Source organism: Embiotoca jacksoni, unplaced genomic scaffold, assembly GCF_022577435.1.
Source record: "Embiotoca jacksoni isolate LCO1_2020_lvr unplaced genomic scaffold, fEmbJac1.0.p SCAF_3, whole genome shotgun sequence".
In the NCBI taxonomy this organism is placed as follows: domain Eukaryota; kingdom Metazoa; phylum Chordata; class Actinopteri; family Embiotocidae; genus Embiotoca; species Embiotoca jacksoni.
The window spans coordinates 12,704,556-12,725,867 of NW_027185381.1; the positions used below are offsets into that span (position 1 = coordinate 12,704,556).

Below are 21,312 nucleotides of genomic sequence, written 5' to 3' on the forward strand. Positions count from 1 at the left end.
CCTTCTGACCAGTAACCACTCAGCTGTACACATTCTTTCCAGCAGGGGGCGTCGCACACACCTGACCGGGAGTCTGCAGGATGAAATAGTGAATGCTGCTTCAAATGGAGGAAGAAAAAAAATCAAATCCAGAGATGGGAATATGTCCAGAGGTGTGTGTTTGATACAGGAAGAAGTAGAGAGAAGCATGTGTGTTAAACTTTGAAACGATGAATCAGACTTTCATGAATTTTTTTTTTGGTTCAGTGAATTATATTCCTGATTTTAAGCATTCATGCCTCGAACCAGCCTATTTGTGGCAGTGTGGGTTCTCTTCTGCCCTCAGATTTGTTCAGATTAACAGGACCCGGCCCTCACAATGCAGCTTTGTTGCAGAAACAGATTAACACATCAAGTGACCGGAGGTTTAGGAGTGCCTTGCTCTCTTTTTCTTTTCCTGCTCTCCTTTCTCCAACATTCTCGCTGGACGCTGCCGCCACACATCTCGAGCCACAGAGAGTACGATGGCCAGAGCTTTTCAGTGGTAAGTGTGAAATCTTGACCTATTGTGACCTTCAGATTTTTCATTCCTCTGGTTTAGCTGTGCAAAGTTCCCTTCAGAGGTAGTGCCATATTTCATCAATCAATATAATGAGAAAAACGAATAATTCAACTAATATTTAAGTAGAAAATGAATATTAATTTGAGTTGATTTAGTATGGGAACAGTGCTCAACAGGGATGTTTAAATCCTAAATTGTGGGTCATACAATAATTAACTTATCTGAGTTGCACCTCATGTCTTGTTTTACTTGATTATTGTAGATATGTGACCGATGTTGGCCTTATGAGATCCAGACTGATCGCTGAAGCTGAGCTCTGGCAGAGCACAGAAAACAACACCACGCTGGTCTCCTTCATGTCAGGCTACAGTCAGACAGCAAGTTGGCCAGCAAGCAGCAGCAGCGGCAGCAATGACAGTGACATACTCCCGCAGAGTTGCTGATGCAGGTCTGGGGACCTTCTTTCACCTGCTTCTGCGATGGAAAGGCAGCATCTACAAACTGCTCTACAGAGAGCTCCTCATCTTCACTCTGCTCTACTACTTCTTCAGTATTGTTTACAGGTAATCTTTGAACTCCAATAGCAACTATTCAAGTCTGGCAGTCTGCGGACAATAACAGTTTTTCACTGTGTTTATTAGTTTAATACATTGAGGTTTGTGGTCCCCAAACTGGGGTCTGGGGGCGGCTGGTTGTCTATGAGTCATCTTCAGGGGATCAGATAAGTAGCAATCAGATGTTACTTGAATTTGTATTGGATGTTTGAGAAAAGCGATACAAAATCACAGTGATCATAGTCTAGAAACTGTGTTCACATTCATGTTTACACAGCCACTCTGAAAAGCGGACCAATCGGCGACCAGTGTGGGTGGTTAAGAGCGATGACGCTGAAGTCAAGTATTTTCTTTTGAAAGGTTGTTGCAGCTGTGTTATTGTTTTGATGCATATGTCAAAGCCGATTGGTTAAAAGCTGCTTCACTAATTTCAAAATGAACCCGAGGTCTACGCCCAGTAGGATGCTAAGACTGGAAACAATTCCCAATGGAGCGTGTCCAGACTCATATATTCACAAAGTGAATTTGGCTCCAGTAACATCCGGCTTGTCCCAACCTGCATTTTGGGAAGCACAGCTTTGAAGCACCCGTCAGTCCACTAGAGGATACAGTGTCAGTGTCACATTTCGCATCACCTAGGCGTGAAAAGTACACGCATGTATGACCAGGGTCGAACAAAGAAGTCCTGCGACCTGGAACCGTTAACTTTTCACCTGGGAAACCAGGACTCATGTGTGTGAGAAAGCCACGTGGATTTCTTTTAAGAAACCTTTCCTAACCCTCACCAAGGAGTTTTTTTTTTTCCTAAACCTAACCACATGGTTTGTGGTAGCACCGTACTGTTCACAAGAGGCCAAACATGACACTTACACTGTGTCCCGCGGTGAACTGACAGGTGTGTCACGCACTTAGGGGTGATACCGGACTCACCAGATGTTTCCTTCGCCAGGTTTTTGTTACATGATGACCAGAAGAGGCTGTTCGAGAAGCTGTCAATATACTGCGACCGCTATGCAGAGCTCATCCCTGTGTCGTTTGTGTTGGGTGAGCTGTACCCGACTGTTTTCCTACTTTTCAGTTTGAAAATTGAATTGAACTTCTTGTGTTTCTGAACACCGTTACTGAAAACTGGCATCTAATTCTACACCGCCTTACTTAATAATGATTTTTACTAGGTTTCTATGTGACCTTGGTCGTGTCCCGTTGGTGGGGTCAGTTTGAGAACGTACCCTGGCCAGACCGTTTGGCGGCGCTTGTAGGAGCTCACGTTCGTGGAGCTGACGAGGCCTCCAGGATGACCCGCCGGACTCTGATGCGGTACGCCAACCTCTCAGGAGTGCTCATCTACCGCTCTGTCAGCACAGCCGTCTACAAGAGGTTTCCCACCATGGAGCATCTGGTGCAGGCAGGTACGACGCAGCGATGAAACTCACTGCTGTTGGTCCTGCTAATTTCACACAACCATCCAAAACCTGCTGGCTAAAATATTTGTGCGGCACACGTACTACTTGGTGACATAATGACTGAGATTATGACTGAGAGTTCTGGCTGGTGACCAGGACGAAACACGGCAACAAACATCCTTTGACTGCTTTAATCTCCACGCTGTGTTTGTTCCTCTCAGGTTTGATTACATCAGAAGAGCTGAGGCACCTCGAGGATTTGCCCTCTCCACATAATAAATTCTGGGTGCCCTGCATGTGGTTCGTCAGCCTGGCTCTGAGATCTCGGACTGAGGGTCGCATCAACAACGACGTGGCACTCACAGCCATTCTCACTGTAGGTGTTCATGTCAGCAGGCCTAAAGAGCCTGAACTTCTTTACTTTGAGGGAATTTTGTCCCAGAAACAAGTCCTGGATTTGCATGACATGCTGTTTTCTCTTTGTTCAGGAGCTGAATAGTTTACGGGCAAAGTGTATGAAGCTGTACGGTTATGACTGGATCAGCCTGCCTCTCGTCTATACTCAGGTTTGGTTGATACTGCAGTCTTTCTGTAGCTAAAATATAGCAGATGTCTTGGCAGTAGAACAAACAGACTAAGTAGTTTTTATTCATTGTAAAAAAAAAAAAAAAAAGATTGCGACAGACAAGACGATATTAGGCTCCTAAAAACTATAAAAGAGACCAATAAAACAACTTAGCCACAGACTTTGTGAATGTTACTCAGGTTTCCGTGATACGCTGCCAGACTTGACTAATGTCTTTTAATTTAGGTGGCGACAGTGGCCGTCTACAGCTTCTTCCTGGCTTGTCTGATTGGTCGTCAGTTCTTGGACCCGACTCAGGGATACCCTGGTCATGATCTGGACTTCTACCTGCCTGTATTCACCCTGTTGCAGTTTTTCTTCTATGTTGGTTGGCTGAAGGTGAAGCACAGCTGATTGTTTATGTGATTATCACACAGAAACTCTTTTCGGTTGTCCGTTTTCATTGAGGTGGTCTTGTGTTTTCATTGTCTCAGGTGGCTGAGCAACTCATAAATCCTTTTGGTGAAGACGACGATGACTTTGAAACCAACTGGCTTGTCGATCGCAATTTGCAGGTGTGGACCGAAACCAAACTATGAGCTTTTTATTGACCATTGATGGTGGCTGTCTTGTTTGACTGGCAGTGGTTTTCATTGTGTCCCAGGTGTCCTTGCTGTCTGTGGATGAGATGTACGACAGCCTGCCACTGGTTGAGAGGGACATGTACTGGAATGAGTCAGAGCCGCAGCCTCCCTACACTACTGCCAGTGCTGAACATCGCAAACCCTCCTTCATGGGCTCGGCCCTCGATATCAGGTTTAACTCATTTATTTTATTTGCTGGCCGACAGTTTTTAAAAAACAGTGCTTAACATGTGGTTAACCTTCTGCTTTATCTGAACTAGTGTTCCTAAGGAGGAGATGGAGTTTCAGTCCAATCTGGGACAGATCAAAGAACACGAGGAAGCCAACTACTCTACCCCGCTGCTTGGAGGGCTCGGACGTCTTCTCGGTGTCCAGTCCCCTAACTTCCCTCGCTCCTCGCGGGTCTCTCTCCTGCGCCGGCGCCCCGGAGCACCAATAAGCCGCTTCCCTTTTTACCTGCACCCAGAGGCACCGTCCAATCCAAGTCAAGCCCGCCAGCCTTTGAACCAGGAGCGAGATCCAGACTACGCCTTCTCCACCATTCCCTTGTATGAGAGACCAGGTTTCTACAGCTGCCCACAAACACCCATCCACTGCGTGCCCCCTGCGGTGCCCCGCCCTCGACCCGCCCGGAGAACACAAAATGAGTGGAATCGCAGCTGTAGCTCTCTAGCACCACCAATGGTGGGCTCACAGTTCCTACCCCCTGACACTCCCAACCACATCCCCCCACCACCGTCCTCTGCTTTCCCCTGGCTGAGTGAGGACGGTGAGATGCAGAGTGCCCCGACCTTCTCCTTCCCCGACCCACCACCTCAACTGTGTCCAATATCTAAACTCAGACCAGGACAAGGCCTGCTGTCTCGCCGTCCACCCCCTCCCCACCTCACTCTGGACACCCTCCCGTCAACTGACAGCCAGCCAGGACCCCTAAGTGCTCGGACCACAGGAAGCGGAGGAGAAAGGGTGTTCTCGTTCACTCCTCCCTCTCGCACAACGGCACCAAATCCCGGTAATCCCAGCGGCAGCTCTAGCAGCATTAATGCAACAAGCACTAACAGTGCTGGCACGACAGGAAGTCTCTATAACGGTGCAAGTCACAGTAATTTTAGTAACCACGGGAACTTAAGCACTAACATGAGGGCAAGCAGTGGGGGCACCAACGGCACATTGAGCAACAACATGAACACAGTTTCCACTTCAGCGCCATCGCAGCAAGAAACCAATCAGCAAAACTCACCCAATGATTCAGGAATCTCATTGGCTGAAGGGGACCTGCTGGGCGTTCTGGTGGACGGTGGGGTGAAAAAGGCGGCAGGAGGGAGGGAGCACGACTAATAAAAGAAAGTGTGACACGTTTCTTTTTCCTGTGTGGTATTCAAAATAATTCACACAAAGAGGTCCTGGACTGAGTTCCTTCTAAAATGCTTGACGGGCATCTAAACCAGCCTCAACACAAGTGAAATTATTTGTTGCAAACACAGTTATTCAGTACTTCCGGATAAACTCTCCAAGAAGAATTAACCTAGTTGTACTGCACTTTATGAGACTTAAGCGTCAACATGTGAAGGAAAAATAAGAAATGCTTGCCAGTTTTCTCTGAAACTCGGCGACAAGAAGCCAAATGTGTATACTTTAAAGCGCTGGTCGTCTTAGCTTTGTTTCCATCAGTGTACTCTATAATTAATATTGCTTATCACATGTTATGCTCCTTACGTCATTATCAAGTTTTTTTTCAATAAAAACTGAAATGATTTTTTTTTTTTACTACTACTTTATTCTGTTATTATACAAGCAAAACTACAAATATTGCTAAAATGCACATAAAGCAGCTGCAGAGAGAAGCAATCGGTCCACCTGGGAAATAGTTGAAGAAACGTTTGGGTTGGGTCTCACCCTCACCTGCTTATCCTATAAATTATGGAAAAAAAACAACCAAAAAACAAATCAAAACAATTATGAAACTATTGATAGCAAAGGTGAGGGTCCTCACAGTTTCAGTGTTCAAAATTACCATTGATCATCATAATTAGGCTAATTTAAGATTGTGATTGATAAATATACCCTTTCCACCATGTGTAAAACACTTATAGTTTTGAGTCATGTATCTTTTATTATCTGTTGTGTTATGTTTTATCAAAAATAAATACACGATTATTACTACCAATTACTTACCCCTATTCAATTTGGTGGGATTATTCTGACAAGTTCCAGGGAAGAAAGCATGCTGGGAAATGCTATTTTGTTTGTCCAATGATCTTTCTCTCTGTCCTTTGTGATAACTTTTGTCGACATTGTGACATTTTTTCTCAACAGTTCAACATTTGAGCAAGAAGCTCTTCAGAAAATGGACAAGAAGTAAGAAGTTAGCAGTACAGGCTAAAGGTGTGCGTGCATGAGTGTGCGCTTGTGTTGGGAGTGTTTGGTGAGAGGCCCAAAAAAAAAAAGGGCCAGTCGCTGCAGAATCGAACCAAACAAAGGTTCATAAATAGTATAATAATAACAATAATAATAATAATAATAATAATAATAATAATAATAATAATAATAATAATAATAATAATAATACATGACAAAAAAATCTAACGCCGAAGTTTTTGGAATTATATGGTGTAACAAGAATATCCCGGCGTGGTCCTTGGTAGCAGTTTCCAACTTTTGGGCTTTTCAAAAACTTATCCGAAACAATGTCTTTTAAACTAAAGAGCAATTGTTCTTTCTTAGGCTGTTTTTAGAGGCAAAAGTATGACTATTTTTTACAAGAAAAACCAAACAGAGTGGTCAGAAAAACCCTTTTTGTGTAACATATTTACTTTTCTTTAAGATTATTACAAAGAGTCACTATAATTTAACTCATTTTAAAACTGTACTTTAAGAACGTTCCACCGGCATCGTCCCGCTTCTATAAACTTGTTCCTCAAAGAGATGCAAATATTTATTTAAACCCTGAAACGATCAGGGAAATATGAACACAAAATTAGCCTGAATTAAAAGGTGTTTATTTCTATAAAACATCTTGCGATTATTTTGCACTCATACATTTGAAGTCTGCAGTCAGATATTATCAAGAGCGATCTATGGCTTTTGCAAACAGCTAACAAACATAAATAAAGCAGCGTCATTTGTATCATATGAAGTACGTGTCAGGCTGGCATGCAGCGCCCAGCAGAGCAGAGTTTAACTTCCCTCTCCAGCCATGGTGTGTTTGTCAAAGAGGTACTCGGCCATGCCGCTCTGAGGGGCTCCCATGCGACGCAGGTTTGAGATCCAGTCAGCGAGCTCTTTGATGGATTTCACCTGCTCATCCAGAAAATGCGTTTCTATGACGTCACACAACTGCGGAAAAAAACAACAACAAAAAAAGGACCAAATGTTGCATCTTATTAGACTGTCAAAGATAATGGCGGATAAGTGTTCGTTGTCCAGGTCTGCTTCTTACGTGAGGATCATTGTGGTCAGTCGCCATTTTCTGCAGGTCCAGCAGAGATTGGTTTACATGTTTCTCCAGCTGCAGGGCACACTCCAAAGCCTCCATGCCGCTCCCCCACTCATCTCTATCAGGTTTCTAACACAAATAATTCATGACAATACAACACTGGTCTGTTTAAAGTAAAAATAAAAAAATAAAGCATTTCTGACACATTAAAACTGCAGTTTTGGTTCTAGAAAATATGGAGACTTCCCTTTGGACTGCAGACTGAGAATGGACATATGCCCCTTTCCCTTTGTGCTCTTTGTATAGAAGAGGGGCATGAAACTAGTTTACTACCCCACTGAGATTTTTTTTAAATTGGTGGAAGTAGCTTTACATACCCTGATGTCCTGCAGAAAAATTCTGCCACCCCGCTTGTTCTGCAGGCTCAACAGCTTCTCCGCATGCTGACGCTCCTCTTTGGACTGTGTGTGAAAGAACTTTGCAAAATTTGGGAGGGAATTATCATCCCTCTCAAAATAATAGGCCTAAAAGACAAAATAAATAATTAGTTGTCACCGTAGGCTGTACGGTTGTCACAGAAATACCTTTGACGTGACATCACGACACCGCTGGCTTGAAAGCTTTTCTCACCATTGAGAGATAAACATAGGAGGCATACAGCTCCAAGTTTATCTGTCTGTTAATGGCGGCCTCGCAGTCCTGGTGGAAGTTTTGTCGGATTTGTGAACTCATTTCTGTACAGATTAAACCAATAAATAAATGAGTGAGTGAACAGATGTCAGGCAGCACATAAGTGGAGAGGCATTTTATGCAAGTATAAGCAGACCTACATGGGTGCTTGAACTCAGCTGATGCAAAATTTGGGCCACCACCCCGGACACAAAGAGAAATGCACTGCAGACTGACGGTGACCGCTGACAGTAAATGAACAGTGTGAAACACCTGCTAAAATGATTAAATGGCTTTCCAAACAGCAGACCAATGAATTAAATCAATCCGCTGCCACTCAAAAGGTCACTTGCCTCAAATTGCAAAAAAAAATTAAATAAAAAGTCCTCATTTTACCTAGCTGTAATCTAGCAACACAAAGACCTACATGCATTCAGGTTTTGATTGTTTCCTTGAGATTTCTGCCTGATGAATAGACTTGGAGAAAGATCATTTAACAAGTACATTTACCTGCATCAAGTCCTCTGGATAATCTACTTCACTGCCAGCAGTTTTCAGAGGACCTACTGACTCCACGGTCTGTGGGTGTGTACTGAAGAGGGTGCACCGGCTCTTTGAGGGCATGACTGCATTCATATCGATCCAGATGACCTTCATGCAGTCTATGATTTCATCTCACAATAACCGACTAACAAGCCAGTCAACTATTCAAGCCGGATGACTATTTATCAGAGTTAAATGGTAAACTAATTTAACTCAATTTGTCTTCTATTTACTGATTTTTTTTAAAATTATTATTATTTTATTTTTTTGGCAGAGGAGAAGGTCAAAAAGATTTTATATTTATTAAGTCAGCTAAATAAGAAAACAAACGTTTGAGTTGTTAAATAGTTTCTCAACGCGACACTGATAATTGTCCAAGTAACAAAGATTGTTGACCTGTTTATGTAAAGAAACGTCGGGTTAAAGTCATGAATGATGCCAACATGGTGCCCAACACAACATGAGAGGGTAAATGATGATGTTAACTTTACTGATGGATCCTGCCTGCTGTAGTGAGGAAATTTCCCCTCGGGGATTAATAAAGTGTATAAAATCAAAATCAAATAAAAAAAAAAAATGTGGAGATAACGAAGCTCCAAGTTACCAAAACCTCCTGACGCTTGCTGGTTACTGCTAACTATCACATCTCCATCACTTTCATCACAAACAACACGACAGGGTGACAGCAAACAAGATAAGTGGGATGCTGAGCAGCGACATGTCACGTAAACCTACCTGGTTTTTGAGTTCTCACGTTTCACAGGAGGATCTGATCGCCGTAGTGGTCACAAACACACACACCGATATCTACGACCTGCAAGATAAACGTTATTTGGCAGGTAACGCAGTACGCGCGCAGTGTGCGTAATGACGTCACGAGGTCGCACTGACGTTCACGTTCGCGGTTAAAGGTATGTGATGGGAGAAAATGCCAGTTAATAAATGGCCTAATTTTAAACAAGTGACGGTAGTACAGATTTTTTTTTATGAAATGTCAGCTGTTGCGTTAAATGTATATTTCGCCTCTGATTTCACACTAGTAAGGATGTAACGTTATTTCCGTCCATGTCAACAATAGTGAACAAAACAACCTCACCACAGATTCATTTTAGTGGCTTGTTCTGGAGCTTGGACCTCAGCATCCCTCCTCAGCGGACGAGATCGGCCCAGCTGTCATGTCTTTTAAATGTAGATATGCAAATTTATGTTTCTGAGCTGTAAAAAACAAAAAAAGTCTTTCAACAAAGCACTTTACATTTTGTGAAGATATCCCACAGAGCTGTGTGCTCAGCCCCCTGCTGTACTCTTTGTTCACTCCAGTGGAAGACACACAGCAGTAGGGACCACAGGTACGCAGCATGTTGCCCTCGTTACAGGATTATGGCTGCACACACCAGAAAGGCTTCCCCTGTAAACTTACCATATTGGATATTTTTACCCCCCAGTTTGTCTGCATCATCTCATGTCAAACTCACTGTTCACTACTCGGTTTACATAAATTGGGACTGTCGACAACGACGACTGCTATTAAACAAGTTCTTCACCATAACCAATGTACAGCCACTTGCATATACTTGTCACTTCATTTTACACACTAATCCTCATATATGTGAAGTATTACATCAGATTTTCTTTATTTTATTATTAATCATACATTAAACAAACAGTGCTCTTTTTGCTGAGATGACCTACGTTTCACATCAAACAAATTATATTGCACTGTTTACTACCTACATGACTAATGAAACAGAACTGAAAGTCATATTGCTGGGTGTAGCTGTGTGAGAAAATCATTTTAAAGCACAAACCTTTAATATGGCAGACTGCACGACATTGAAGAACATAAAAATGCATCCACAAATATTATAAACGGCAATATTCCCAAGCATTGCACACGCTGCATTCCTGTCCTGGTACAACAAAATCAGACTGCACTATCGTTAAGGTTATTGGTTTCACCCGCTTACTTACAATAGAAAGTCATAATCTCCGCACAAAGTAAACATTCAACTCAAAATGAATGCCATGAAAATAAAAGTCTTCTTCGATATGAAGATGTGGACGTTTGTTATCAATTCCCCAATACCACTACATCAGTTTCCTCGCTTATTGATCAACTGAGTCAAAGATATTTTACACACTAGTGACAATATTCAAAACAAATTTGCTCTAAAATCTAAAAAGTAAATGTAATTTTATAAAAAAACAAAACAAAAAAAAAACCCCTGAACAAAACACATTACTTTATTTGAATCAGACCTTCAAAAATGAATCTTTATACAGCAGTGTATACATCTGTATTAGTGTACAGACGTTATTTGGTTCCAGCAGGAGGTGAGTGCCACACTGCAGAGCTGGTGCGTTTAAAATATCGAGGCTTGCTCTTGTAAAAGATGTTTTCCAGTTTCGGTGGCTCGACTATTCCAAAGAAAGAGTCTAAATCAGGCGGGTTGAAGTATTGCTTCATAATGATCTGCTGCAGATTGTGACCTGGAAGGGAAACGATCCGTTTAAAAACAGCAAACAGGCATGTGACTTGCAAACGGGATTAACTCAATATGGTATAAATTACATTATAACTGACTATTTTCCAGGACTGAATTAATGAGCAACTACATTACAGCAGTTTGGATATACTAAAGAATTTGAACATCACAACCGCACTGATTCACGTACCTTCTGCCCAGGACGGGATAGGTTTCCTCGGAGCAGACTCATCATCAGTGGAGTCGTCACTGTTTTGGTCCATCCCATAATCCTCTGCAGTTTTGGACATAACCGGAGGTTTGTTCCCACCCTTTGGAGTGATGTCGTACGACTGAGGTGAGGATAGCTGCAGGAGAAGGATACAGCACACTATGAGGCTTTACGCTAATGTGAAATTATTTACGTCATGTTTGTAAATAGAGAAATTTATTAAATTTATACACACACACACACACAAAAAAAAGCATCACTGAAATATACCTCGATATCGTGAGTCACATTGAGGCCGCCACCCCCTTTTCCTACAGGCGTGCTCATTACTGAGCGCTGAAAGGATCAAGAGGAAAGGTGGAAAATGTGTCAAACCAGCTGAGACAAACACGGAGTCCTTTTAACATTCAGATTTCAACACGGTCACTGAACAATAATTTATAGATATTTCCCAGTGGCTAATTAATTGGTGAATACCAAACCATAATGGCTGTCGTCTTAAATTTAAAAGGCAAAGAACACTTGATCTTTAATTCCAGTGTGCGCACATGTTCATCCAAGGATTAAGGAGAAATGTGACCATCCATGATTAGATTCTTACCTCCATATCCACAGTCACATTGAGGACAGCAGCCGTCTTCATTACAAACAGGGAGGGAGAAAAAAATAAATAAACACTTAGTTATTACATTACTAATAAGATGCCCTCAGAAAGTACACTTTTGAGATAATTGATTAAGTGGTGAAATTGTTGTTTTTATATCTCCCTCAAAAAATGCAATGTATTGTTACATTTGTAAATAATACTGTTGATGGGTTTATGGGTAAAAAAAAAAAAAAAAAAAGAAGAAAAGAACATTAAGACGATAAATAAGTTCAGTTTCATAGGAGCTTTATGTTTTAGGCTGCAAAAGTATTACGCACTCTAATAAGTTTGTTCGCCCAAAGTACTGTGGATAATCCACAGGACACGCCAACAACAGTTTTAACACTTCAAATAGTCTCTATAAAGATAAGGTTATAAAGATCAATTATGGATAAGGACAAATAAATAAAACCAAAACTTTCTGCCCGTGTCGGTGAGGAAATTCTTTCCATAATTTGGGTGAACCTTTAAACTGACAATATCTGAGCTTTGATTCAGCTTTCATTAATGTTTAACTGTGCAAGTGAAGTATTATATCCTACTGTCAGTGTACCTGTGTGTTAGCAGCCCCTCTCTGCTGAGCAGCCTCTAGCTCTTTAACAGCTTTCTCTTTTGCAGCCAGCCTCTGCCGCTCCTCCTGGTGGAACGAAAATCTCATGAACAACCAGACAGCTGAGCAGCTGGAATAACAAACTCTGAAAACTTTAAAATGCATGAAAGAAATGCCAATTTACTTCAATATATATTCTCATCTGAAACGGTGACATTAATCAACATGATCTCTAGACTGTGTCAACATGTTTCAAGAATACTTGTTATGTTCCCCTGAAACAATGCAGGTGTAAGTAAGTATCTGTATGAAAGGTGGAGGAGTAGATGATACCTAAATCACCTTTACATCCCTCCGGACCCAACATCAAACAAATAGAAGCCACAGACAGGCTTGGGTGTCTGTGTTCTCGCAATGTAGGTGTTTAAACTTGATATGTTGATGACATGATGTTCCTGCGCTTTAAAACTGCTAAAATATCACCACTCGGACGCTTGTTTAAGACATGTGGGTTCAAAATGGTATTTTCTTACCAGTTTTCTTTTTTCCTCCAACGCCCTCCTCCTCTCCTCCAGCTCTCTCATCTCTTTCCCTCTCGCCGCCCTCTCCAGCTCACGTTGCAGAGCGAGAGCCTTTTCTTTTTCCACTCGCTCCCTGCAAAAACACGCATCAAGTCGTGAAAACAAACTCTGGAATGAATGCATATCTTACGGTCTTCACCGATCTGCGTTTCAGTTCAATAAACAGGAACATTTCAGAGCAGAGAGTCACTGAATATTAACAGAAGAGGACGACGACGTCACTAGGGCCAGCAGCACCAAGTTAATGTTGGTGCTTCGACTTTCACTGGCGCTGCAACTTGTAACTGTTAATAACCCTGGGGTCAGATAATAAGTGTAAAACTGACTTGAGTCAACTGTTTGCATTAATCTGGGCAGTGGAGAGCTTCCCAACAACCTGGGAGGATGAACTGGCTGCGGAACCACCGGAGGACCAAGACAAAACACCACAAATATACACTGCAGCATATCGTCCCATTAGTTTGGAGGCTCTTTCACCAGCACACACACACAAGCTGTGGGGGTTTCTCCGAGCTTTGTTAAAGTGATCCCCGCTAGCATTTGGACCTGTCCAGTGTCCAAAGAACGGAAACACAACGGCGACAGCAGCACGACACTAATGAGGCCATCATCATCAGTGGATGATTAAATGCAGGTCAAACGATGATGCTGAACGTTATTCGAGCTTAAAAAAAAACCAAATGACGTTCAAATAGCGACGGCAGTATTGAATGCTCCTGGTGTATTCAGTATCTATTTGAAACCGTGTGTGTCCTCGGTGTCCATCCCCATTGTTTGGGCTATGAGAAACAACGGATGACCTTTCAGCAGCGGCTTGTCGTTCTCTCTCCAGCTCCCTCTCGCGCTCCTGCTCCCTCTTTAGCTCCAGCGCTTTGCGAGCTTCAGCCAGCTTACGAGCTCGCTGCTCCTCTTCCTCAGCCTTCTTCTTGGCCTGAAGCTCCTGCTGCCGCTTTTCTTCCTCCTGGAAGTTAAAAACCACACAACATAAGGAAAGAGGAGTTGCAATGTGTAACGGCAAACACCGTAAAGTTACTAAATAACTCTCCTGCAAATTTATCATTGAGGTTTCCTGGTTTCTCAGGTTGCTAGCCTTCTGGCAGCGGTTTGGGTAAACGTTAAGCTCCGTGCTGTATGCATCCGTCATCTAATCATTATATTAGCAACATAATTCTTTGCAAAGGATTGATTTGCATAATGACATCCCCAGTGTGCACCAAAGGGGAAAAAAAAGAAAAAACGTTGGTGACAAAAAAGTCAAACTCGACAAATAAACTAGAAGAGCGTTGTCTCACTGCTTGCTGAATCTTCTTCTTTTTGGCGTCTTCCTCCAACTTTTTCTTCTGCTCCAGCTCCTCTTGACGCTTTATGGCCACCTTCTTCTTGACCTTCTCCTCTGCCAGACGCTGTGTGGAGATGCACAGCATCAAGAGATCAGACAAAATGGTTCAGTCTAAATATACAGATCTAGAGCCACCACACCAGCTGCACACCTTATCATTTTTCTCATCCATCTGAGCCATTTTTTGCTCAATCTTCTTTTTCTTTTCCTCCTCTCTCAGCTCTTCTTTTACTTTGGCATCATAGACTCGTTTTAACCTCTCATCCTTCTTCCTGGAACATACATTTTAAAAGTTAATTTAAAAGATAATGATGAATTGTTACCGAATTGTTTCAGTCAGAGTGGCTTAACTCTGAAAGATGTTGCATGGTTACCTTTTAGCTTCATCCTGTTTCTTCCTCTTTTCCTCATCCATCTTCCTCTTTCTTTCGTCCTCTACCTCCTGCTTCTTTTTAAATGCCTCCAGTTTGAGACGCTCTTTTGTCTGAGAAAATATAGAAAACAAGAAAAAAAAAAAGAAGAAAAAAAAAGGTACCAAAAACTGTAAGACACTCATGTCAGAAAAGTTAATATAAAGATACTGTGATGTGAAAGGGAGCGAACATCAAAATAATCCAACGTGTAGTGTAATAATGAAGAAAAACACTGCTTCAAACAAACACAGAAGCAGAAATCCATCTAAAAACTTATTTTCAAGGTCTTTAAGGTTCAATCAAATTTATGTTCAAATTATTAAACGGCAGAGACAGATCAGCACAGTGAAGCAAACGACTTCATTACTTATATAAGTGCTTTCGGTCTGCCTGACCAGGATCTACAAATAGTTACACCTTACATCTGGTACAATATATCTCTTTTCATTATGTGAGATTTATGGTTTTTGTACATGCTGCCTGACAAATAATTATAAAAAAAACAAAAACATTTCCAGCCCCCTTTTAACAGCATAAAACAAGTGATTTCATTGGAAAGTTATGCTCTATAGATGCTGTGTTGTTTTAAACGAGCTGTGTCAGCACGTAAAGCTCAACTACAGTTGTATACATGATATTAAATACAAAAACAAGAAACCAACGCACCACCACCGCAGTGTCTAAAGACCAAGAGTAGCTAAATTTGATTTCCCTGAAAGAGAACAAGGACTCAACCTCCTGTGTCGCCTCGCCCAGTTCATCTTAAGTCACCAACAGTGAGACCAGGTTTGTATACAACTGACTTGACACTCGGAGCTTCAGGTTAAGATGGATTTTTACATCTGGTCACAACGTTTCAAAGGCAACACACAGTGATGTTACACAGCCAGTTCAGGTGGTTGACGGTTTGTTAGATTATAAGACTACAAAGAATGATCATTAGTGACAGTCGGGGTCACAAACACCATCAACTAACAAGCACGGTTTGGGTTGATGGTTAAATGACTATATAGTCGCCCCTTCCACACATGGACTCTGTACAATTGCATTATTCAATCACTGTAATATGGTTTTAGTTGGTTGTTTTCTGTACCTGAAAAGTGACGCACACAGTCTACTTAGCATTTCACTTTTTCAGTAATTTTATACAGGTGTTTTGCTCGAGCCTGAATTTCAGCTCTGCTGTAGACTAGAGCACAAAAGTGTAAACTGTGACGGTGGGAAAGGGGCTTATCTCGAGTGTGCCACATGAGGAGACATTCAAGTTTCACACCAGCAAGTGCCCACAAACAGTGTTTCAACATTACACTTACCACTACACCGATGCTCAACTGAGAAGGGGAGAAAAGATATCCAAATAAGAGAACCACATGATGTCATAACTCAACAAAAATAAGACCCACAATATATATATATTTTTTTTTTTAAATGTAAAAACACTCACATCATCAAATACTAAAGTTTGAATTCAATTTTTGTCACGGCACTAAAATGTTCTTAAAAATTCTGGTTTTAGAGACACTCACTGATAAAAAGTACACAACATGATTTGTCATAATAAGCCTGAATAATTATTAAAGATCATTTTCAATTCACTGCAATACCACGTATGTGCTAGTAAGGGGCATTTTAAGCAAACATACTATTCAATATTCACTGGGAAGTATTTTTATTCCTAACAACTGAAGCCGACTTTGAAAATTTACAAGAATATCATTACTTCACAATGTATTAGGGGTATAACGTACCTTAGCATCAACCTTAAGAGGAGTGGTGTGTTTGATGAAGGACTTGATCATACCGGTCCGGCCGAGGGAACTCGGAGTCATCATCAGCATCTGATTCTTCTGGACGGTGTGGAGAAATGATCTCATGTTGGGCCTGATGGTCTGTGCATCAAGAACAAAGAAATTCCAAACATGACCATTTCATCAAAAATACCACATATCAGAAATGAAAAAATATGTACATGTCCTCTAATATTCTTTTTTTTCTTATTTGCATCTTACACTTTGGCTTTTCTTGGGAGGAGAGAACCTCTTGGTGGGACTTCCCTCTGCAGTATCTGGAGCTTTGCGTTTAGTGCTGTGACGTGGCCTAAAGACAGAGGAAAAACATTTGTAAGTCCTTTGACATCACTGCAGACATAAATTTTTTTTAATAAATACCACCATCCCTCCTCTGTCCCACACAGCACTCACCTCTGGGAAGTAAGTCGCTTCTCAGGGACAACTGAAAGACAAATGGAAACGTGAATTTAGCACACACAAGTTGAATTTTAGTCCAAAACTTGATTAAAAAGGAACCAGTTAAAAACATGAAGAGTTCCCATACCTGCCCAATTGTTAGGAGTGCTCACTTTCAGCTCAGAAGTGAACAATGCTGGGGGCGCCAGTTTGGGAGAGTTTGCAGCCACAGAACGAGTAACGCGCTCAACAGCTGGGTGAGTCTGTGTTTTATAAAAAAAAAAAAAAAAAAAAACACAAAAAAACACAAAAAAAACCCAACAGCTGATCAGAAACCAAAACAATATATTCAATTTCAAAGTAAGCCCCTTTTAATTAGACAAAGGAAAACGTTCATACCTTTGGAGTTTCATTAGACTTTTCAAGTGCAGCATTATCAACTGTGTCTGCTGGAACAGCTTCTGACATGCTATAGCAATGAATGAATAAAAAACACAGGTAAGAGACACTTTAAAATAAATACAGATCAGTGAATTCAAGGGCAGTAATGTGTAGCTCAGGAGAGGTTATGTAGATAAATCTACCAGCCAGAAAATTAGGGTGTGCGAATGTCAAAAAAGTATGTGGGCCTATTAAGTCCTGACAATCGATGTCTCCCCGAACCCTACATTACCAAAAACCAAGAGCATTTTTAAAGATAACTCTGGTGATCATCTGTATTTTGATTACCGTCAACAAATCTCAGGAGACCAAAACAACAGAATGTACCCTATAAACAACAACACCTGCTTATTTTATTGCTTGGTGCCATTCCTGTCCAAAAACTATTAAAAACAAATCACTGAGCCACACTTTTGCACTGACTGATGTTTCTTTGTTTAAAAAAAATATGGGCACTATAGTTCATTAGGAAATAGCTCCACAGATTAATAACAACATCACTAAGGTTTCCCCATAACTAGGCAGATTTAATACTGTATTTAGATTTGATAAATCTCCAACCCTTAAAGAAATGATCAGACTAAGCTGTTTGAAAGGCATTCATGAAGCAGAAGGCATTCCCGTCCTTCGTTAAGTCCCCACTACAAAATCATTATGCATTTCATTATCAAGACAATTTCTTATGTATATGGTGTGTTAGGGTTAAATGTTATAAAAAAAAAAAAAGTCATGTGATTATGTTTGCTGTAAAATAAGCTCCCTTAATTTTTGTCAATGACCCTATATTGTTAGAAAAAGACATTCATAAAGACGAGAACACTCACACTTCTCCATCCTGCTCCATCTTCTCCTCCTCCTCCTCCTCCTCTGTAGAGTCCTTGCAAGAGTCCTCTACAATATGAAAGAAGCAGCCGGATATCATACAGAGCTCGAAGAGAATCAAAGTGAGGAAGAACTTGGAAAAATGTTGCATCTGTGAAGTTATAAAGAAAATACGGTTAGCTTCTCACCACTGATGTTGCTGCTACATGTGGAGTTGCCCATGCGAGTCACCCTCTTCTTCAGCATCGAACGACGTGAGGCACGGCGGACAGATTCCTGCGTCCTACTGTGCCGCAGGCCAGCCAGCGAGTGACGCAGCTTGAGGGAGCATCGTGCAGCGCTTCGCCTGGAGCTCTGGGCAGCTCCAGCTATTGCGACCTTGGCAGCTGTACGGCCAGGAGAGGGCTCCGGCTCTTTAACCAGCTCGGCAGACAAGCGGTCTGCCGAGGAAATCCTGACAACAACCTCTGGTGAAGGTATCGTAGGTGGAGTCAGGGCTGCGTTACAAGTGTCATCGGATTTGGCTTCAGCACCATTCACCTTATTACTTTTGTCCTCTTCTTCTTCCTCAGCCAGCTCTGGCTTCTTGTTCTGCACCTCTTCAGTTTGACTGCCGCCACGAGGTGACAGGCTCGCATCCTCTTCCACTTCAGGCGTTGTCTGTTTTTTCTTGCGAGTGGTGCGTTTGGGCTGTGTGGTGCGACTGGTTTCAGAGGTGGAAGCCTGAGGAAGTGGCTCCTCTTCAGCGATGAAGTTCAGTGATTGGATGGAGGAGTCACGAAGGTTACTGCGCTTTCCCCTTGAAAATCTAGACGGGAAAGGAAAACTCGTTTAGATTTACAAGGACAACGCGTGTTAAATTGCTCCACTTTGAAGAAATTGAAAAGAAGACTTGGCCTTTAGTAAAACTAATAAAATCAACAAACCTTCGCCTTGCTTGGTTTTCCTCCTGACGCCCTAAAGATACACGCTTCCTGCGACTATTCTTTTTCTGTGACGGCGTCTTCGGCATCAATTCTGGTTCTGCATTAAAATCTCTGAAATAAAATAGAAACAGCTTCATCAGAATTTTTTTTTTTTTTTTAAAGACAATTACTGTGAAAGGAGAAAGATAAGTAAAATTGGATCTAATATTTCACTAACATTACTTCGAGCCTACCTTGAGAACATGCGATTGGCTTCTTGCTGGATCTCTTCGAGCCAAACATTGTGGACATTATCAATCTCACTGATGAAGTCTTGGGCCTTGCTGTCAAACATTTGCAAGAGGGAACGCACAGATGATAATACGGAGTTCATGGTGACGGCCTGAGGGAGAAATTGCACAATTAAGATCAGGAAAGGATGGGCCAGACATGTGATGACAAGCAAGATGAAAGTCATAAATCTATTTAGCCTTTTAGCCTGACTATACCAACCAACTTCAATTTAACCCCCTAGACAGTAGTTCAGAAAAGTCAACAAAAGCCACTTATTCATCAATAACTACAGAATCTCAAACTTTGTCTGCAACCCACCTACAAACCTTGACAGCCAAGGACACCAGTAACAAATAAACTGGTATCTTCAAAGTGGAAAATGGAAAGAGGTGCAGTTTATTTTAATCTGAACTGACAACAAAACATAATGTTTATAATTGGTGCTTTACGTAGATGATATTTATTACGCATTTAATATCACACCATCTTTTGTTGTGGTGAAAAAAAGGTCCCTGCAGTATAAGTATATATCATTTTATGTCCCCCACACAAAAACAAACAACTTTACTAAACTATTCGCAGCCTATTCTGGGTTCACAGCCAACACTGCTCGACAACTTTACATCATATTAAGACTTTGTACAATTGGACAGCCATGTAGACTGAGAATATTAAATAGTAATTGTATGAAAGCACAATTTGCAAAGCAACGTTATCCTTCCATAAAGTTTTGATTGTCATCTTATATTTTAGTGTTTCATTGTCAGACCCTGTTTTTAAACTTTTACGTGCGCATGCGCAGTGTCTATTTCCGCGGACGGATGTACGAGAAGTACGGTGGCTATTTAACAACAATGTGGTCGGAGATGAAAAACCCGTTTGTTGTCCTTAAGTTACAGCAGCAATGACACATTGTTTACAATAAAATAAAATTAAAAAAAAAAAGGCAACAACTTCACGTTATCTTTGTGTTGTGAGAGTTCAGGGGAGCAGACGTTTCCAAAGTAACATGCTAGCTTAGCCAACATTAAACAACCGATATCGACGCGTAAACAACAATAAAACAGTCAAATAATGATAGAAACTACCGCAAGACAGGAGTGACAGTTACTCCGAGACACAATCAGTTTAGTTACCGGAGTTAGTTGAGCGTTTTAGCCGCTCGTTACGACGTTATCCGGCTAACGTTGATCACGTAAACTAACTTTAAACTTCAAAACATTTACCTTCGATGTCCACGTTTCAGAAAAATAAACGCGACGCACGTTGCTCCGCTGGTTTTAAAAGCTACGTTATCGCATACTTGAGCGAAAATACGTAAAGTAAAATGAGGGCCGAGTCTTCGCAACCTGATCGTCCCGCACGACAGCAGCAGTCCGACCCGCTGAAACCGTTTATAACTCGTTCAAACCTCTCCAGCCAATCCGGACGCTCGGTGACGAATACAGCTGTTCGATTCGAGGACCGCGATATCCGGGAGGGCGGCGCTAACCTCGGAGATCAACACCGGGATACGGTGCGGAGCCGGAGGCGGGCAACGGGGACAAGACAAATCGTGCGAACCCGAAGGTAATTTAGGGCGGGGTTTCAGCGCTTCTCAGATTTAAATGGACCAATCGGTATTGTGGCAGGATTTCTTCAGCTCCGCCCACGGCACTCAGTCACGTGCACGTCTGTGTACGTGTGTAGACTCAGTGAAACGCAAAAAATATATATTTTAAATCCCTAAGTATATCCACCATGGGCCCATTTGAGAGGCATTAGCTTTTTTTCTCTTAAATGTAGATAAACGTGTTGATCTCTCTTTGCTTTGGTGTCCCATCCTCTTCTGCAGACTGAAAATGTAGCTGTGTCCCCCTCAGGAAACACCTCCACAGGATGTTTGAAGCCATGTATCACACAACAAAGGCGGAGGTGGGGGTCCAGTTCATCAGAGTAAGGTAGACAAGTCTGTACTGTGCTGTTTTTAGACCTGTAATAAAGCCACAAACGATTATCTACTACCTATTTATATAGTATCATAAAGCGGGTTTATGATTTCGTGATGTGGCATATTATTGTACCACAGTTCTTGTGTTTTATA

General features: G+C 41.7%; 3 protein-coding genes across 4 annotated transcripts; 1 reads left to right on the plus strand and 2 right to left on the minus strand.

Annotated features, from left to right (window-relative positions):
• The first annotated feature begins 952 nt into the window (after window positions 1-952).
• best1 (bestrophin 1) lies at window positions 953-5,045 on the plus strand. The gene is made up of 9 exons (XM_069162337.1): window positions 953-1,104; window positions 2,045-2,139; window positions 2,271-2,504; window positions 2,720-2,874; window positions 2,987-3,064; window positions 3,310-3,462; window positions 3,558-3,638; window positions 3,728-3,879; window positions 3,968-5,045. Exons 1-9 carry the CDS (start codon window positions 953-955, stop codon window positions 5,043-5,045), a joined length of 2,178 nt encoding a protein of 725 aa, XP_069018438.1.
• A 1,644-nt stretch (window positions 5,046-6,689) lies between these two features.
• fth1b (ferritin, heavy polypeptide 1b) lies at window positions 6,690-9,206 on the minus strand. The gene is made up of 5 exons (XM_069163245.1): window positions 9,091-9,206; window positions 7,774-7,877; window positions 7,521-7,667; window positions 7,147-7,272; window positions 6,690-7,043 (listed from the first exon to the last, which is right to left on the minus strand). The coding sequence occupies exons 2-5, from the start codon at window positions 7,873-7,875 to the stop codon at window positions 6,885-6,887; spliced, it is 534 nt and encodes a 177-aa protein (XP_069019346.1). The 5' UTR covers window positions 7,876-7,877; window positions 9,091-9,206; the 3' UTR covers window positions 6,690-6,884.
• Window positions 9,207-10,148: 942 nt separating this feature from the next.
• incenp (inner centromere protein) lies at window positions 10,149-20,657 on the minus strand. Of its 2 annotated transcripts, XM_069163430.1 has the most exons (21): window positions 20,456-20,657; window positions 19,190-19,338; window positions 18,957-19,067; window positions 18,219-18,838; window positions 18,033-18,099; window positions 17,167-17,236; window positions 16,916-17,030; window positions 16,783-16,813; window positions 16,591-16,678; window positions 16,330-16,470; window positions 15,895-15,912; window positions 14,543-14,652; window positions 14,320-14,440; window positions 14,122-14,232; window positions 13,630-13,790; window positions 12,782-12,902; window positions 12,252-12,335; window positions 11,654-11,689; window positions 11,323-11,388; window positions 11,032-11,188; window positions 10,149-10,845 (listed from the first exon to the last, which is right to left on the minus strand). In XM_069163430.1, exons 2-21 carry the CDS (start codon window positions 19,327-19,329, stop codon window positions 10,670-10,672), a joined length of 2,544 nt encoding a protein of 847 aa, XP_069019531.1. In that variant the 5' UTR covers window positions 19,330-19,338; window positions 20,456-20,657; the 3' UTR covers window positions 10,149-10,669. The 2 variants fall into 2 exon arrangements, with proteins under 2 accessions (XP_069019531.1, XP_069019532.1); XM_069163431.1 differs by lacking the exon at window positions 15,895-15,912.
• Window positions 20,658-21,312: the final 655 nt, after the last annotated feature.

Excerpts from the sequence above, each read along its gene's own strand:
- best1 (XM_069162337.1), top strand. The coding sequence starts at position 953 with ATGACAGTGACATACTCCCGCAGAGTTGCTGATGCAGGTCTGGGGACC. Across the intron at positions 3,463-3,557 it reads TCTATGTTGGTTGGCTGAAG|GTGGCTGAGCAACTCATAAA; the intron begins GTGAAGCACAGC and ends TCATTGTCTCAG. Across the intron at positions 3,639-3,727 it reads TTGTCGATCGCAATTTGCAG|GTGTCCTTGCTGTCTGTGGA; the intron begins GTGTGGACCGAA and ends ATTGTGTCCCAG.
- fth1b (XM_069163245.1), bottom strand. The coding sequence starts at position 7,875 with ATGAGTTCACAAATCCGACAAAACTTCCACCAGGACTGCGAGGCCGCC. Across the intron at positions 7,668-7,773 it reads CCTATGTTTATCTCTCAATG|GCCTATTATTTTGAGAGGGA; the intron begins GTGAGAAAAGCT and ends TTTGTCTTTTAG. Across the intron at positions 7,273-7,520 it reads TTTTTCTGCAGGACATCAGG|AAACCTGATAGAGATGAGTG; the intron begins GTATGTAAAGCT and ends TATTTGTGTTAG.
- incenp (XM_069163430.1), bottom strand. The coding sequence starts at position 19,329 with ATGAACTCCGTATTATCATCTGTGCGTTCCCTCTTGCAAATGTTTGAC. Across the intron at positions 11,389-11,653 it reads ATGTGACTGTGGATATGGAG|CGCTCAGTAATGAGCACGCC; the intron begins GTAAGAATCTAA and ends TGATCCTTTCAG. Across the intron at positions 11,189-11,322 it reads ATGTGACTCACGATATCGAG|CTATCCTCACCTCAGTCGTA; the intron begins GTATATTTCAGT and ends CTTCTCCTGCAG.